This window comes from Danio rerio, chromosome 16, assembly GCF_052040795.2.
Source record: "Danio rerio strain M-AB ecotype USA chromosome 16, GRCz13ab, whole genome shotgun sequence".
Lineage (NCBI taxonomy): Eukaryota > Metazoa > Chordata > Actinopteri > Cypriniformes > Danionidae > Danio > Danio rerio.
Window position 1 is genome coordinate 56,640,422 of NC_141036.1, and position 18,759 is coordinate 56,659,180.

Below are 18,759 nucleotides of genomic sequence, written 5' to 3' on the forward strand. Positions count from 1 at the left end.
ACCGCCGTTATACATACTATATCATATACACACAAACTCATTAGCCATCCTGATACTGCATGTAAATTCTTTTCCAGATATTTGCCAAGTGCTGTTTAACAGAGATATGTTTTTTTAAAATAGTTTTAATAAGTATTTTCTAATATATAATTCATTTTTTGTTGTTTTCCATGCTGACTACACAATATTTGATTTTTTATTTCGCAAGATACTTGTATTTAATAAAACAAAGATGCAAATAGAGTTGAAACCAGAAAAAGGAACATAACCATTTTTTTTAATTGTCTGATGGTAAATCATACTAAAAGTTTACTATTTTAGGTATGTTAGGATTACCTAAATCATTTACATTTGCTAAATGCCAGAATAATAATTGTTTTTTGGGGGGGACAATTTTTTATTTATTTCTAGACAGTCAAAAGTTTACACACATTTCCTTGGTATTTTTTTTTTTAGCTTTGCTTTTAAACTGTATAACTTTGGTCAGATGTTTTGGGTATCCTTCCACAAGCTTCTCACAATAGTTTGAAGGAATTTTGGCCCATTCCCCCTGACAGAATTGGTGTAACCGAGTCAGATTTGTAGGCTGTCTTGCTCGCACAAGTTTTTTCAACTCTGCCCACACATTTTCTATAGGATTGAGATCAGGGCTTTGTGATGGCCACTCCAAAAACTTTCACTCCGTTGTCTTTAAAGCACATTTTAACTAATTTGGCAGTGTGCTTAGGGTCATGGTCTGTTTGGCAGACCCTTTTGTGGCCAAGTTTAAATTTTCTGGCTGATGTTCAGAGATGTTGCTTCAGTATTTCTACATAATGTTCTTTCTTCATGATGTCATCTATGCTGTGAAGTGGACCAGTCCCTCCTGCAGCAAAACAGCCCCACAACATGATGCTGCCGCTCCCATACTTCACAGTTGGGATGGTGTTTCTAGGCTTGTGCGCTTTCCCCTTTGTCCTCCAAATGTAACACTGGCCATTACGGCCAAACAGTTCAATCTTAGCTCCATCAGACCACAGGACATGTCTCCAAAAATTATTCATTTTCCCAGTGTAATTTATCAAATTGTAATCTGGCTTGGCTGTTGATTCTGGCTTGTTGATTTTCTCATGTTGTCACACAAGGAAACAGTGTGTTTGAGGTTTTCCTTAAATACTATTCTACCATTGTGCCTCCAATTAACCCAAATGTTGTCAATTAGCCAATCAGAAACTTCCAAAACCTTGACACCATCATCATTTCAGAGACAAAATAATCTTATTGTAGGTAAACTTGACTTTCAAGAAGAGTTATAACAATTTCTCAAAAAATCTCTCTCTCTCGTTATTCTACTTTTAAGCATAACAGAAACAAGGTTAATAATCCTAACTTACCTAAAAGAGAAAAAAGTTTAGTCACATTAACATCTGAAATTTTTTAAATGGTTATGTGCACATGAGTGTGTATAAATGTTTCCCAGTGATTGGTTGAAGCTGGAAGGCCATCCGCTGCATAAAACATTTGCTGGATAAGTTGGCGGTTCATTCCGCAGTGGTGATCTCAGATTAATAAAGGGACTAATCCAAAAAGAAAATGAATAAATGACTATACCTCTATAAATAAATGCAATATGACTTCACATATCACACACTAAAATAACATTTAAATGAAACATTTATGCTCCCTCCGAACTGAAATCAAGTCAACTTTGCAGGGCACTAATTGTATAGAACAAACATGCCTACAAGACGTGCAGCACGGTACACTATAAAAAATGCTGGGTTCCACACAATTCATTTGTGTTGAGACAACATGAAGGAATTTCACTTATATGTTTTTACCAAATTAAGTTGATTGAACATAAAACAATTAAGTTGTCCCTAAAAATAGTTTGCTTCTTGTTAAAACTACATATGTAAAATGGGCTTTTTGGAACAACATAATTGTTTTATGTTTAATCCACTTAAATTTGTTTATAGGGCTGGACGATGTCGACCAATTTGGCATCGTACGATGTCTAATGTGAAACATCATGATGAACAATGAAATGGCGAATTAATAAATTCTAAGTAATTCATTCATTCATTCATTCATAACAAATAATTTATGTGTAGCCTACCGTTTCATCCACCTGACCTGCACAGTCTTTGTTTTAACCCCAACCAAATCATAAATAAATAAAGATAAGTTGCACACACATTACCACCTGTCAATCACTTTTGCCTGGCATGAATAGGCAGAGTGATCTGTGTCGTTATAATGGCGTCGACTAACTTAGTTGGTAAAAAAGGCGCCCAACCAAAAGCAACCAACCAACAATATCTGAGGTTTTCACTTAAATTACTAGGTAGAAGCGTGAAAGCGAAAGCTTGAAGCAGTGTACTGACACTATGACACGTTATCTGATAGATTCAAAAGTCAGAAGAGTCGCTAGATAGAGACTATATTAATTAAATATCACGTTACATCCTTGAGAAACTGTCTGATGTGCACTGCTCTCTGGGGTTTTATGCTCAAGACTGCCCGGTTGCTCAGAAGGGCGCATACACTGCAGGGCATGACAGAGTTTTAGTGTGGTCACGTGATGTGCGGTTTGAGCGGTATAATGTTGAAGGAGATATTTTCAGAAATGCTAGGTGAAACACCAGTGTGGATGTGGATTGTTTTCATTCTAAAATGCCATTTTAAAACTAAGATTTATTAGTGTAAACGGGGTCTAAGTGTGTATTTTTCGCAAGCGGGTTGCTGCTGCAATGGGGGCGGGGCGGAGAATCGCGTTGCCGGCTCAGCGATGGACGATGGCATTTGTTAACTTAATTTATTTGTGCTGGGATAATATAAATGGTGTGGATGTTTTTGTAATTTTTTTAAGTGTAATATTATTTTTATTTATTTATTTATTTATTTATTTATTTATTTATTTATTTATTTATTTATTTATTTATTTATTTTATATTTAATTTCATTTATTTGTATTTGTTTAAGTGTGTGCTTTGTTTGTACCCTTTATTGTTAGCACTTTATTGTTTTGAAGTGCATCATAAATTCTAATTGAAATAATATAAAATAATAATAAATATAAATGAAACAAATGCTAACATAATAATAATCTTATCTCAAGTGTTTTTTCTTAACTTTTCCCAGTCAAAAACTAGACATAATGACCTTTTTTAAAGGAGTTTAGCAGCAGCACACTGTAAAAAAAAATGCTGGGACCCACACACTTGATTTGTTTTGGGATAACATGAAGGAATTAAGCTACTTACTGATTAATATTTGATTGAAAATAAAACAATTAAGTTGTCCCAAAAACACTCAAGAAGTGAAGTTTCTTAAACTAATTTCGGGAGGAGCACGTGATATGATTGAGCACTGCTGGCCACTCATACATAATCAGTAATAATCCAATCAGAATGATCCTAGCTTAATATAAATGGATCACTTTCTCCTTATTGCTCTATCTTCGTTTTGGAAGAATCCCCCCTTCCACCCCATCTCCTCCTTTTTCTCCCCTTTCTAAAGGGGGAGCTATCGAGACCTACCTGATCTCGGATCCCCTGATATGCTTATTGGCTGGGCGGGAGCCCTGGGCTCAAAAATCTCCGAGCTTAGGGTTCTCTCCCGGGACAACATGCCAAACCTGCTTTAAATGCCAAGCATATCTAAGTGGGAACTCTTGAATTGTGTTGTTTCAGCTCATTCTATGTAAGTAGTTTGAACAAAGCAGAAATATCTTTTTTTAATGTGTAAAAAGTAGAGTACGAAACTTGAAACGGAGAAACGCTGGTCTAGCCGAAATCAATCAAACATCAATAGTTAGAGCATTAAATATGACTAGTCTGTGCAACCCCTAGTTCTGGCATGCTGTTTCCACTCACTGTCTTTGGTCTGCAGGGATCCAGATTGAGTTTTGACTAGGGGTGTCAAAATCAATTGTTTCTTCGGTGCACCGCGATGCAGACGCGGACAATTCGGTATTGGTTCAGTAATAATCATAACCGGTTATTATGTACTGACGTCATTTATCTACTATGCGCTCTGCCGCGAGGGAGGTAAGCGCGAGTATTTACAACACTCAGCCAGCTCAGGGCCGGACCGTGGCATAGGCACCATAGGCAAATGCTAAGGGCGCTGTATATCCAGGAAAATGAGCGCGCTTCAGTTGGTTTTGTTTTCGATATTCCTGACACACATTCAGTTATAGACGGCAATAACTCAAAAAACTCTTACCCTAAAAAGATCTAAAGTGTGTTTCCTACAAAAAGACAAAGCTGGATATGTTTCACAGCTGTCTTTCTTTTTTTTCGCTCGACATTACGAGCACTGCTCCGTTTAAGCACTCGCTCTATGTGTTCAGCCGGGAGAGCTCGCGCTGAGAGGAGCTCTAAGTAAGGGACCGTCGGAAAAGTGTTTTTTTTTTTTTTAGTTTTTCTGCTCCGCTCTTCGCGAGCTCTCCCTATTTCGAGGGCTTAAGTGTGTGTGTGTGTGTGTGTGTGTGTGTGTGTTTGTTTGTTTGATTGGTGCTGTCTATGTTTGTGTATGTGTTTGAATGAGAGACAGTGTGGTGCTGTGTGTCTGTGTGTTTATACCATAGACTGTAATATATGGACGTAGTATCCGTGACGTCACCCATAGGTTTCTAAAGAGCGCAAAAGAAGCCACAAGTAGGCGTGGCCAACCGTCGCCATTTTGTTTGCGCGTCATCACACCCACGGCGGGAGACCAAACAAGGGCAAAGAGGCGGAGAGTGAGCGGAGCTACAGACACCTGCTGACAGTTTGCTTGGACCTGGTTCAGACACACTTTACTTTGGGAAAACGCGTAATACTTTATCACCTGTGACTCGTTTGTATTCTGACCACTTGTGCTCGGTTGTATACTATATCAATAAAGAGTTTAGACTTTTAAAAACACTGCTGTAATACATTGAGCCACTAAACATTGTTCTTATGACGTTTTTCAACAGGAGGAAAACGTGAATTACTTCCAAACACTTCAGATATAGTCTGTGTTAGTTACTGTAAGACCAGCATAACACTGTATGACAACGCTTCAGATGACTGTTCTAGAGCCTACAGCTAATCAATCCGTCAGATTCTGGAGTGCATTACAGCTCTAAAAAATAAATAAAAACGATAAATGATCTTAAATAAAACGAATACATGTATAGAGATGTATATAAGTATATAACTTTACTCACATGGGAAACGGAGGCCACGTGAATGGTTTGTGAGCACAATAACGTGCACTCAGCATGACATTCCATCAAATAATTGTAGGAAACAAGTCCAAAAGGCAGTTGACTGTGTAAAGCCACATAAAACAACACAGAAATACGATAAATATGCCGAGTTCAGTGGCTAAAATGCAGGATTCAGCTGAGGTGATGTGACGGCGACCGACAAGACCTAGCTGTCACTCAAGTGGCCACGCCCTTAATTATGCAAACTTAATATAACTTAATATAAAGGAAACAGATGAGTTATAAAAAACTTCATCCCCCTCACAGTTGTCATGAAGAGTAATATTAGCTGTATTAACCAAAATCTTTTTTTGTACCAGGCTGTAAACACCTTTTTTTCTGCTGTAAAGTTGGCCATTCTAACAGTGGGCTCAATTGAAATTTGCTCTGTTTTGGAGCCAGGAGCGGCCAGGACTAGCGGAATTTTGGATGAATTGCAGTTTTAGTTACTTCCGTATTGGCTTCCTGAGGGAGAGCGGGAGGTTGCCGCTTGGTTTATACAGACAGCTGGTTATATCCTCCCCCCTAAAATATAACACTGTATATGGAAAGCATCGTCAATGCACCGAGATATCGAATTGAACCGAATCAAAGGCATGATAATCATAACCGAACCGAACCGTGAGACCAGTATAGGTTCACGCCTCTAGTTTTGACACGGCATAGATGGTGAAACTCTCCGCAATCTTCATCCTTCATCTATTTATGTTTTACATCGATGGCATTTTGCCTTTTTATTGGAACGTCCTCTTTAATTGCACCATCCGTTTGTTTTATTAGCGGCTGCATTTTTCACTCTCACCTAAATAGTGTTTCACCTAGTAAGCAAACCTGCCCCACCGTCTCATTCCTGCAGGGAACACCTTGGGAAAAGACCGATGTGGTTTGCACAACAGAGCGAAAATAGCATAGAGCACTTCATAATCAAGCGTATTTGTGCATGCGGCGTGTGAGTGTTGACCCAGCTAGAGATATAAAACGCCAAGCTGGGGAGCAGAACCTGCCAGGTATTAAAATCCGAGGTGCCAATTGAGCTGTGAAGATAAGAATTGAAAAGGGAATTGGGAATAACCCCCTCCGTTTTATAACCTTCCCCATAATGCATTGGGACTTTTCCTCGTGCATGCATCATCTGTTTGATGCTGGAGTGTGTGTGTGTGTAAAGAGAAGAAGCGGAAATGAGTAAACGGAGGAGATTTTTGAGTTGAATTGCTTTAAGTTTAATGCCGGATTCATTGAACGGTGCTGTTATTTGTCAGGATGTCTACAAGGTTGTTTCATACATCAAGAACAAAGCTCGACAGGAGAAGAAACCTTGGCTTCTCGGAGAGTAGGAGGAAAATGCGTCCTGGTGTGCATAGCAACTGTGCGCTTTTAGGCCAGAGAATTTCAGGGATGTCTGCAATGCAATACTTGCGTGCTGATTACTGCACAGGATGTGCTGTCATACACTCGCTAGTCTCTTTATCAGGTACACGTTGCTAGAACCTCCTTTGGCTTTCAGAACTGTTTTTTTAATTTATACGCAAGTAAAGAGGTGCAAAAAGACATGTTTGGCGCGATTTGCTGCTATTTTCAGACCAGCTCAACAGTAATTTTAACGTTTTGCGCACGTTGTTTAAATAGCAAATGCATTCGCGCTGAGGATGACATTTTTTTCGGGAATCCAACAGGTTACAGGATTCCCGTGGGATTCTTGCGGGATGGGAGTTAGAGCTGAAGATCTTTGCACAAACCCAATGAGACCCGATGGGTTCGGGTGGGTTCGGGTTTGATTTTTATCATTTTAGAAGGGGTCGAGCCGGGCTTTGCTTGCGCAGTAAATGAACAGTCATGTGATGCATTTCGATTAGCGCGAAATAGTAATCAAATCGTTTGTTCCAACATTAAATTCTCTCCCTGCAAAGGTGAAAGAAAAGATGACGGAGAAGTCAAAAGGAGCAAATTTTGACTTGGATGAGGCCAGCCACCACACTCAAAAAATCAACTAGGCATGTATTGGATTTACAAAATAAAAATTTGTCAGATTTAAAAGAACAAATCAAGTTTACGTATGTTAAATGATTAATTCATGTTATTTGAAACTGAATCAAGAAATAATCAAATGAATTTGATCAGAACATGTTGATTCAATGAGACTGAGACGCTTCAAATCGACAACTCTCACTCTGGAGAGTCACTTCGCGCATATCAGTAGGTGGCGGTAGTGCGTTTGGATGTCACCATACGAAAACAACAAGAAGAAGTATCACCGCGTGTTTTCGGCTCATTTTGGGAATTGGTTTTCCCAAGAGCTTGAATGTTATGCATGTTATGTTGTTGGCTAAATGTTTCTTATACATTTCATATTACATATTACAATTTTGGATATTATATAACATTTTGTATCAGAATATTAAAAAAGAAATTTGTTTAAATGTGATTGGTGCCTGCTAAAGGCTATAATAAAAGATATATATATATATATATATATATATATATATATATATATATATATATATATATATATATATATATATACAGTATATATATATATATATATATATATATATATATATATATATATATACAGTATATATATATATATATATATATATATATATATATATATATATATATATATATATATATATAACATGTTTTCTGTCCTTTTTGTGTTGAATTACTTAATTTTAAATCTTGCTTCATAGTATTGTAATTTAAAAAATGTAATTTAATCAACAGGGCGAGGCAGTGGCGCAGTTGGTAGCACGTTTGCCTCACAGCAAGAAGGTTGCTGGGTCGCTGGTTCGAACCTCGGCTCAGTTGGCGTTTCTGTGTTGAGTTTGCATGTTCTCCCTACGTTCGTGTGGGTTTTCTCCGGGTGCTCCGGTTTCCCCCACAGTCCAAAGACATGTGGTACAGGTGAATTGGGTAGGCTAAATTGTCCGTTGTGTGTGTGAATGTTTCCCAGATCGGTTGCGGCTGGAAGGGCATCCGCTGCGTAAAAAACTTGCTGGACAAGTTGGTGGTTCATTCCGCTGTGGTGACCCCCGGATTAATAAAGGGACTAAGCCGACAAGAAAATGAATGAATGAATTTAAACAACAATATTGAACCAGAAATTTACTAGCTAATTTAACAACACATAATTTTGTTAAAGTAAAGCTTTAGTGTTACATTGAGTAAATTAAAATAATTTTAATTAGAATAACACAATACAAACATTTTGAGTCAATTAGTTGCAAAGAAGTTAGACTGACATATTGAAACCATGTTTTATCTACAAATGTGCTTTGTGTTCATACAACATGTTCAAAGCAGTTCAGGTTTACTTGATTGGATTGGATGCATAAAGGGTGCCACGATTAAATCATGTTCATTCAACAATTTTTTTTTTGAGTGCAGTAAAGAAAGAACCTGTCATTCTAGCTGCGTATTTCTGCGATCACTCATACACTGCATATTACGGTAGAGCGCTAAACAGCAAGGCATGTACAGAAAGCTGAAAGGGAAGATGACGAGGCCACTCGCTACATTGAAACCGCTGTCATGGAAAATGAAGTGGATGTTCTTGGCTGGTAAAACAACAAACAATCCTACCCCAAAGTTGCTAAATTAGCCAGATCAGATCTATGCATGTAGGCCTGTAGCAGCAGCAGTGAAAGGGTGTTTGGTGCTGCTGGACGCACCATCCTGACCAATGTTCAGAAACACTAAGTAAGTGGATGAGCGCCGCATTTTGTATTTTTGCTTATTATTTCAGGGAGTTTATGTGTGGCGTCGCAAACGCTGAAGATTTCGGTTTCTTTTTCACATTTTTATTTTTATTAGTAAGTTTAGAGGGGGGGGGGGGGGTCTTGTGTTCTAGTTTAGGTGGCTTTTGGTTTTGTTTAGTTCTTTGCTTTGGCGCCACTCTAGTTCCTTTTTCCCCTAAAACTTTTGATTGTATTTCTTTCTTCTTCTTATTATTATTATTACATATACATTGTACAAAGCGCACACGTGTAAGCCTCTCTTTTGTTGGCTTCATTTTTCTTCTCCTTGTAAGAGAAATAAACAAATTGAATGTAAATTTTGTGTCCTGGTGTATTTTCCATCCATCTACTCAGTAATAATTTTATATTTTAAGTGTTACGTTTATTTTACCTAGACAACTTAATAAAACCGTAACAGCAGGTCTGCGCTAAAGCCATTTACAGTGGATTCAATAATATTCCTCCACAAAAAAAAAAAAAAAAAACATGTAGCCTAATATTCCTTCATTCTTTTATATCACATTTTACTTGTTTGATGCTTTTTTTTACTCATTTTTATTATTTGTTTTTATTTTTATTTTACTTGTTTCTTTTATTCTTGTCTATGTAAAGCACTTTGAATTGCCACTGTGTATGAAATGTGCTATATAAATAAACTTGCCTTGCCTTGCCTTAATATTGGTGAGTAAAGGGTTTTTAAATTATAACTAAATACACTGAAAAAAAAAATTTTCTTACTTAGATTTTTGTTTTGTTTCTAGTACAAATGTCTAAAAATTCTTATATCAAGAAGCATTTTCTAGGCAAGCAAAACATATAGTCTTGTTTTCAGAAATAAAATGCCAATATTAAGTGAGTTTTTTTCTTAAAACAAGCAAAATAATCTGCCAATGGGGTAAGCAAAATCTGGGGCAATTAAAATCTTGTTTTTCCTTTTGACATAAGATTATTTTGAATGAATGATTCTTTAAAATTGATTTGGTGAATGATTGTAATCCAACTATTATTAATTCCCCTCTGATTTTGGGTATAATTTACAGTTATGGTTGGGTTTAGGGGTAAATATATATGTAATATTAGCCTATAATATGTACATAATTTTTAACCCACTGTAGAATTTTTTCTTCTTTTTTAAATATTTCCCAAATGATGTTGAACAGATTCAGCAATTTTTCACAGTATGTCTGATAATATTTTTTCTTCTGGAGAAAGTCTGATTTGTTTTATTTCGACTAGAATAAAAGCAGTTTTTAATTTTTTAAACACCATTTTATGGACAAAATTATTAGCCCTTTAGGCTATTTCTTTTTCAGTAGTCTACGAAACAAACCATTTATTTTTATTTTATTTACTTTATTTATTTATACAGGGACAATGTACAACATGACATGTTGTGCCAGAGTTAGCTATAAAGCTAATTTACATCTGTAGTCCCTGGGCAGGAAGTAACAAATTTAACACGTATAACAAATACAATATACACTTACAGTACAATAAATACAATACATCATTGTCAATAAAATGAAATCAAATCAGTGGCTGCATATTTGATTTTGTTTTAGCCAGATTTTAAGAACAGTTTTAAAATTATTAAAAGTGCTGCTCTCTCTGATATACACTGGTATTTTATTCCATCTTTCTGCTGCTTTAACTGAAAAAAACTGATTGTCCAAAAGCAGTTCTCTTAAGTTTAACTGAACAATTACCTCTAACAGATGACCTAGTCTGTCTTATATTGTCCTTGCCGACAATCACACATTGTTTGAGGTGTGGTGGTGCAAGACCATGAAATATTTTATACATTAAACACACATCAGCATAAAATAAGAAACTGTCAAATGTTAGTAATTTTTGTTGTGCAATACAGTTGCAATGATACAGTATACAATAACTTGCCTAACTACCCTAACCTGCCTACTTTACCTAATTAACCTAGTTAAGCATTTAAATGTATAGCTGTATAGAAGTATCTTGAAAAATATATAGTCAAATATGATTTACTGTCATCATGGCAAAGATAAAATAATTCAGTTATTAGTGATGAGTTATAAAAATATTATGTCAAGCAATGTGTTGTAAAAAAATCTGCTCTCTGTGGAACAGAAATTGGAGGAAAAATAAACAGGGGGGCTAATAATTCTGACTTTTACTCTATTGCTGTATTTAGCCCTAATAGATCATGCAAGTATTCCATACTTCAATACATTCCATCTATACTTTTCAGAACTATATATAGTGCACACTGTACAATATACTGAACAATTCAGATTTATACCTTCCAATCCATCTCAGCATGAATCAACATTTATCCTTTTCTCATCATCTTGTTTCTCATTATTTTTATTAAATATAATTATTTGATTATTTGAATGAGTATTTAACTTTGAATTGATTTTAATTAATGAATAAGTTAATACGTTGCTTAATATAAGAATGTTCGGTGCATTTGCCTGTCTCTTTATAACTATTTTCAGAAACCACCAAACTAGGTCAGAGGTCATGGAGACCTTGATTGGAACTGAGGACTGGAAGCAACTGTTTCTATTGTTATTCCTATGAGTTAATGCTGTCTAAAAGGATTTTGCTATTTTAAGGTTTATTCCTTTAAAGAGATTCTTCTTATGTAGATAGACACTGTGTGTAGTGAGGATGTTGTAGCACAGTGGTTCTCAAAGCGGGGCAATGAAGCGGGGTCGCCTGGTGATTTCCAAAAATCTATTTATTTTTATTAAACCATAAGATTTAACATATTTTATCCATAACTATACTGAAAATAAAAATAGTTGTTTATAGTTACTATATACTATATAGTTACTATAGTAGCTTATAGTTCTATTGGATTGCAACCCCTGGGGTAATTACATTATATTAAAGGCAGCAATAGCGTCAGATGCATTTTGATTTTATAACTTCAGGTTATACTTTCTGGCACATTTTAAGCACTGACACAAATTTAATTGGTGTGTCTGCGTCATTGCATGCAAGGTTTCTGTATTTATAACCACCTCAGAGGATATTGGGGGTCGCGAGTCACTGGCATTGTTATTTTGGGGGTCGCGGGCTGAAAAGTTCGGGAACCCCTGTTGTAGCAGACTGTTGATGGAAAGCAGTCTTGAACCAGTTTGAAAACACAGCTGAACGTACGAGAAACAATCCTTGAGTTTTCAACACAGATGGTCTCTTGCGTCTATTGTGTCCCTGGTTTAGCATTTCACAGGTCTGGAGTCAGCTCTAAAAAAGTCTAGTGCATGTCTGACTTTTATGCTAAAGATATTGTACAGAATATACGCATAAACCCCATGTGGAAATTTTCCAAGTCTATCTGTGTTTTAACCAATCAGGTTACAACACCTATATGTGTGACGTAGTTAATGACTATGTGAGAGTATAATTGCTATTGATTGGTGATTGTAAGCAGAGCGGCCTAGGAACTCATTGCGAGTGTTGAAGCTGGTTTTTGCTGATGAAACTGCAAACCAGGGGTGTCCAAACTTTTTGGGCCGAGGGCCAGATGCAAAAAAACAAACGTTGTCGCGGGCCAAATTTTACATACATCACACAGACACGTGTGTGTATATATATATATATATATATATACAGTTGAAGTCAGAATTGTTAGCCTCCCTAAATTATTAGCCCCCGTTTATTTTTTCACCAATTTCTGTTTAACGGAGAGAAGATTTTTTTCCACACATTTCTAAACATAATAGTTTTAGTAACTCATTTCTAATAACTGATTTATTTTATCTTTGCCATGATGACAGTAAATAATATTTGACTAGATATTTTTAAGACACTTCTATACAGCTTAAAGTGACATTTAAAGGCTTAACTAGGTTAATCAAGTTAACTAGTCAAGTTAAGGTAATTAGGCAAGTTATTTTATAACAATGTTTTTTTCTGAAGACTTAAGGGGCTACTAATTTTGACCTTAAAATGGTTCATAAAAAAATTTAAACCGCTTTTTATTCTAGCCGAAATAAAACAAAAGTCTTTCTCCAAAAGAAAAAATATTATTAGACATACTGTAAAAATGTCCTTGCTCTGTTAAACATCATTTGGGAAATATTTAAAAAAGAATAAATAAATCAAAGAGGGGCTAATAATTCAGACTTCAACTGTGTGTAGATAGACAGACAGACAGACAGACAGACAGACAGACAGACAGACAGACAGACAGACAGACAGACAGACAGACACACAGACAGACAGACAGACAGACAGACAGACAGACAGACAGACAGACAGACAGATAGACAGATAGATAGATAGATAGATAGATAGATAGATAGATAGATAGATAGATAGATAGATAGATAGATCATAACAAGAATATAAAAAAGCTGATTAATTGAATGCATGTAATAGCGACACACGGTGGTTATTTATTGAATTACGTTAATTTTTGTATAGCGGGCCAGATTCTATAGATATTTATAAAAAGCCTCGCGGGCCGCCACAAAACTTATTGCGGGCCGCAGATGGCCCGCGGGCCGTAGTTTGGACACGCCTGCTGTAAACTATCTTCAGCAAACTTGATTTGTTTATTCAAATCTCTGACTTCGGCTCTTCTTCATCTGACAGACTGGTCGTTCTTTGGGTCAAACTGTATACCATCCCTATATGCAATTTTTTTTTTCGTGCAAAGATTTTTATATAGATTGCAAAATGCAAGCTAAGCTCAACTTAACCTTCTATTTCTTATGAAATGAATAAAAAGCAATTGCAGAATTCATACAGAATAAGTCGAGCATAAAAAAACACACCAGCTGAAATGTGCACACGGAAGCACTTATAAAGAATGATTAATAATGAAAATAATGAAAGATGATTAAGCAATTACTCTGATTTAAATCAGTCTGTGCCCTTGTGTGCCGCAAGTCGAGAAAACTTAATTTAGCAGTGCCATAGCTGGTCACTTCGGCGGATAATGCAAAGCAGCTTTATGCAATTTGTGTACGATGCTGCGGCGCGCATGACAATGCAGCCCAGGCTCCTTTTCATTACTCTGTGCAATTTGGGGCGCCTCCGTCGTGGCTCGCTCTCAAATTAAAAAAGGCCCAGCGCTTGGCCATCACATGCTTAAAATCCGCCGTCTCCTTTTGTCTTCCTCTCTCCAATCACTCTTGGCAAGCTGTCGCTTCGCTGGCTCCGCATGCACGTTAAAACACCAAGACCTTCCGGCTGCTTCTTAACTCTCCAATGCACTTGTGTTTCCCATATTAAACCTTGCAGGCAGGACGACCCAATGCCGGCCGGCAGATATTACGGCCAGTGCTGGTTATGACAGGGATTATGAGCAGGACTAGAAGACGCTGGCGCCACGCTGGCATTTTGGCAGCGTTGACGTGGCTAAGCGAGAGAGGGAGGCCTCAGTCCTGATAGCATGCTAATCTCTGTTTGCAGAGGAAATTGGAGCGTATTTTGCAAACCGTGAATAGATAAGAACAAGCATGGCGTTTGAAAAACTAAACAGGAATTTGACGTTGTTGGTGCCACCTGCAAACAGGCCCGGCGAATTCACAATTCCTCTCTGATGTCCTGAAGCACAGTGTGATTTCTTTGTATTGTCTTATGAAAACGCATGTGGTTCTGTTTGTGACAGCTTCTGCGTGTGTTCCCGGCCTTCTGACAAGTGCATAGAAATGTAAACAATTGTGAAATACGACACAATTTTGAGTTCTAGGACCTGTTTACATCTGCTCACTTCACATAAATAAATAAATTAATCTCATAATTAAAGTGGCCGTTGCTGCAACATTAACGCACATCAGTAACTCGCCAGTAACTTATTTAATGCATGTTCCTGTAAGAAAACATTGTCAATAATTGAAAATCCAAACCTAGGCTAATTCTGAAAGCGTAATTCCGTGGACATTTCTGCGAAATATAGTTTTTGCAAATCAGCGAGAGGCCGCTGTGTGCGCTTTTTCGCATCTCGAACGTTTTTCTCGGGCGCAAACATTTTCGCATAAACCCACTGGAGGTCGCTGTTGAGTGACCGTCTGTCTGACTGGCTGAATGATTGACTGGCGACCCTCTAATCGGCCGACCCACCCTCCTCCTCCTTCCCTAAACCCTACCAGTTTTACCGATTGACCCGCCCGCCCGCTTGCTACCCTAAACCCAAACAATTTACAAAAGCCGTCCAGATAAAGAAAAGCCCTCGTCTGATTTTTACCATGTTTTCGGATTTCACCACATCCTCACCCTGTTACGAACTCGTTCACTTTTATTTTTTGGATTTTGTTTTTGTCTTACCTGATTTCTGGAACCGCTCTTCCCCGGACTCGAACCCGGTCGTCGTTGCCATCGTGGTCAGCTCCTCTCCGCGTCTCAAATCCACCGACGTACCCTAACATGCGTAATTAACCTAAATCTAGTTAAGCCTTTAAATGTCACTTTAAGCTGTATAGAAGTGTCTTGAAGAATATCTAGTCAAATATTATTTACTGTCAACATGGCAAAGATAAAATAAATCAGTTATTAGAGATGAGTTATTAACACTAATATGTTTAGAAATGTGTTGAAAAAATCTGCTCTCCGTTAAACAGAAATTGGGGAAAAAATACAGTTTTTCTTGTTTGCTTTGACCTGGTTAAATAAACTAGGTTCCACTTCATTTTATTTTCACTATCCCAGCAGAGCAGAAGACATGTCTTGCAAATGTGTAAACCCTTTCTCATTGGGTTGACACATTTTCCTCACCATTTTTCAAAACAGTTAACACGGATGTCATTCAAGCAGTCCAAACTCTATTGTTTTAGCTATGGTAACCAAACAGAAACCATCTATTCCTAACCATTAGAAACTACCAAGATCAGTATGAAATCACTGAAGCACCGGTTTGATACTCCTTAACACAAATCTTCAATTAGCCATCATTCTGCAAACATTAAAAACGGTGGAAGGTCTGTTTGTTCTGTGCCAGCATGGATGGAGGAGGTCAATAGTGGCTATGTCCTATACTCCCAATAGATTTGACTGTAAATTGGTTTAAATGTGTTTTCTTTAATATTTACAGTATTTTATTACGTTTGTCTGTTTTTACAGTATTTTAGTTTTCAGCCACAGTTTGAAAATTGTAATCATTTCAATTTAAATTTAATCAAAGCATTTCTTATTCTGGATCCAATTATTTGCAAAAAGGTAAATTTGACAGCCCAAATAGAGACAACAAATGGCATTGGCAATAGGCTACAATGACAAGCAATGTTGGTGCACTGACTTCTGCATTTTGTATTTTGTTGTCCATTGTGTAATGATTAATTGAAAGAGCTCATATACCTGTTTGCAAGTTGTGTTGTTTGAAGGTAAAACTAGCTTTTGTTGCGTATTTTAAATGTTTTGACACGATATGTGCCTTTTGCAAGCATAATGTGTCATTTTGACCAATGGGTACTGCTGTTTAGGGCTGTGTGTTAACTGTTTTGAAAAGGTGGAGTTTCAGTAGACAACTGCATCCAAGCAATCGAGAAAAACTGTAAACAGGGGGGCTAATAATTCTGACTTCAACTGTATATATATATATATATATATATATATATATATATATATATATATATATATATATATATATATATATATATATATATATATAGTTTGGCATGTTATGTGATATAAATATAAATTCTGAAAAATCTGTCTTTCAATTTTGGTAAATAAAGTGGAATCATGGCATATGATGCTAAAGCTATGAGAAATAAATGATCATGAAATATTAAGTCATGTACCTGAGAAACTACAATCATAAGTTGGTTATATTTGATAGTTTGTTTTGTTTGCTAATGATTTCCTTCTCATTCTTATCAAAATCTGTTGAATCCATTTAAGCTACAGTATAATAGAACAAATACAAATCTTGATGAAAAAAGAAAAATTCAACACCTGATCTTAAGATCTGAAAATAAAAATGCCACAAAAACATTGCTAAAAATGATTACAAATAGTAAATTACAAAATCAAATGGGGTTGGCCGGTGTAATTTTAGCCTCACTTGCATAGTTTTGTAGTTTTTGGTCCTATTTTGAAGTGTTTTTTAACTTTCATATTGTTTTTATACCATTTCATCTCAGTTGTAGTTTACTTACATCAAGTTACATTACAGTACATGTGAAATGTTTCCATGGCAACTATCTTAAATGAGTATATTTGTTTTAAAGTTCATCTTGGGTAGTGCAAATATTTGTGTGGCATTTCTTTTAGATGTACTTAACTGTAACCGCATTGACAGGGCTAGCAGCGGTAGCACGCTAATCTCTGTTTGCAGAGGAAATTGGAGCGTGTTTTTGCAAACCCCTGAATAGATAAGAACAAGAATGGCGTTTGAAAAAAAAAACTAAAAAGGAATCGGTGCCACCTGCAAACAAGGCCGAGCAAATTCACATTTCCTCTGATGTCCTTCACATCCCAGTATGAGTCTTGTGTGCGGCTTTATTTGTGCATATGAAAACACACGTGTATGTGTTTGTACACAAGTGACAGCGTTTATGCACGGGAGTGTTTGTGTGAGTGTATGTGTGTGTGTGTTTTGCATTGCAGTGGCTTCATTTCACGCTCTGCCGCTTGCGTGCGGATCCTCTTCCCCGGGCTCATTATCGGGTCTGTTCAACGAGTGCACGGCCAGGCGGCGCACGGGGCACAACCCAATCATTATTCAGGCCCGCTGACGGTCAGCGCTGACGGCTCCATGCTGGCGTTTTGCGCTCTTATTATTCTCTTCTAGCAAATAACTAAGCGAAACCACAAAAACAAATCCTGCCTGACCAGGATCAATGAGGTACTCAGTAGCCGACGAGCCGCCCGGGGGATTTGGGGATCGAGTGGACCTTCTGTTGCTGGAAAAACTGCTGTTTTGCTTACTGTCTCCTCTCTGGTTTTCTTTGGCAGGGCCCAGTGGAGCTCAGGCGGCCGAATTCGGACACTTGCCCGACAACATTACCGTCCTGGAAGGGGAAAGCGTGGTTTTGAGGTGACTCCACATCACACCTAGCCAGATAGAGTTGATGATTTCCTGCCCAAAAACTGTCCAAGAAATGCCTAAATGCACACAAAACCACCCAAAAGCACACAACAAACACCAGCAGCAACAGGGAAATGGCGTATGAGTACTGTTCAAGGTCATTTTAAATGATACTAACATCATAAACTGAAAAACTAATTTAAATAAAATAATAATTATCAAAAATAATAATTGTCACAGTCACTAAAAAAGCTAAATAAAGTAATAATTCACAAAATAATAACATTTTCCTGCCCAAAAAGGATTGAAAAAAAAACACCTAACTTCTTACAAAACTTAAACTTAAGACTAAACTAAGCTCAGGTGGCTGGGTTCGGACACTTGTCCGACAACATTATCGTCCTGGAAGGAGAGAGTGTGGTTCTGAGGTGAATCCACATCACACCTAGCCAGATAGAGTTGATGATTTCCTGCCCAAAGACTGTCCAAGAAATGCCTAAATGCACACAAAACCACCCAAAAGCACACAACAAACACCAGCAGCAACAGGGAAATGGCATATGAGTGCTGTTCAAGGTCTTTTTAAATGATACTAACGTCATAAACTGAAAAACTAATTGAAAAAACTAATAATTATCAAAAATATTAATTGTCACAGTCACTAAAAAAGCTAAATAAAGTAATAATTCACAAAATAATATCATTTTCCTGCCCAAAAAGGATTGAAAAACACACCTAAATGCTTACAAAACTAAAACTTAAGACTAAAACTAAGCTCAGGCGGCTGAGTTCAGACACTTGCCCGACAACATTACCGTCCTGGAAGGAGAGAGTGAGGT

The 18,759-nt window shown here is 37.0% G+C and overlaps 1 protein-coding gene across 3 annotated transcripts in view; it reads left to right on the plus strand.

Annotated features, from left to right (window-relative positions):
- The window catches only part of iglon5 (IgLON family member 5), a 390,249-nt gene that overhangs the window by 289,155 nt on the left and 82,335 nt on the right, over positions 1–18,759 (plus strand). For all 3 annotated transcript variants that reach the window (XR_015510457.1, NM_001017775.2, XM_087285731.1), the window contains 1 exon segment: positions 17,848–17,929. Coding sequence is in view for 1 of the 3 variants with exons in the window: in NM_001017775.2 (NP_001017775.2) it covers positions 17,848–17,929 (82 nt within the window). In the remaining 2 variants the exon portion in view is untranslated.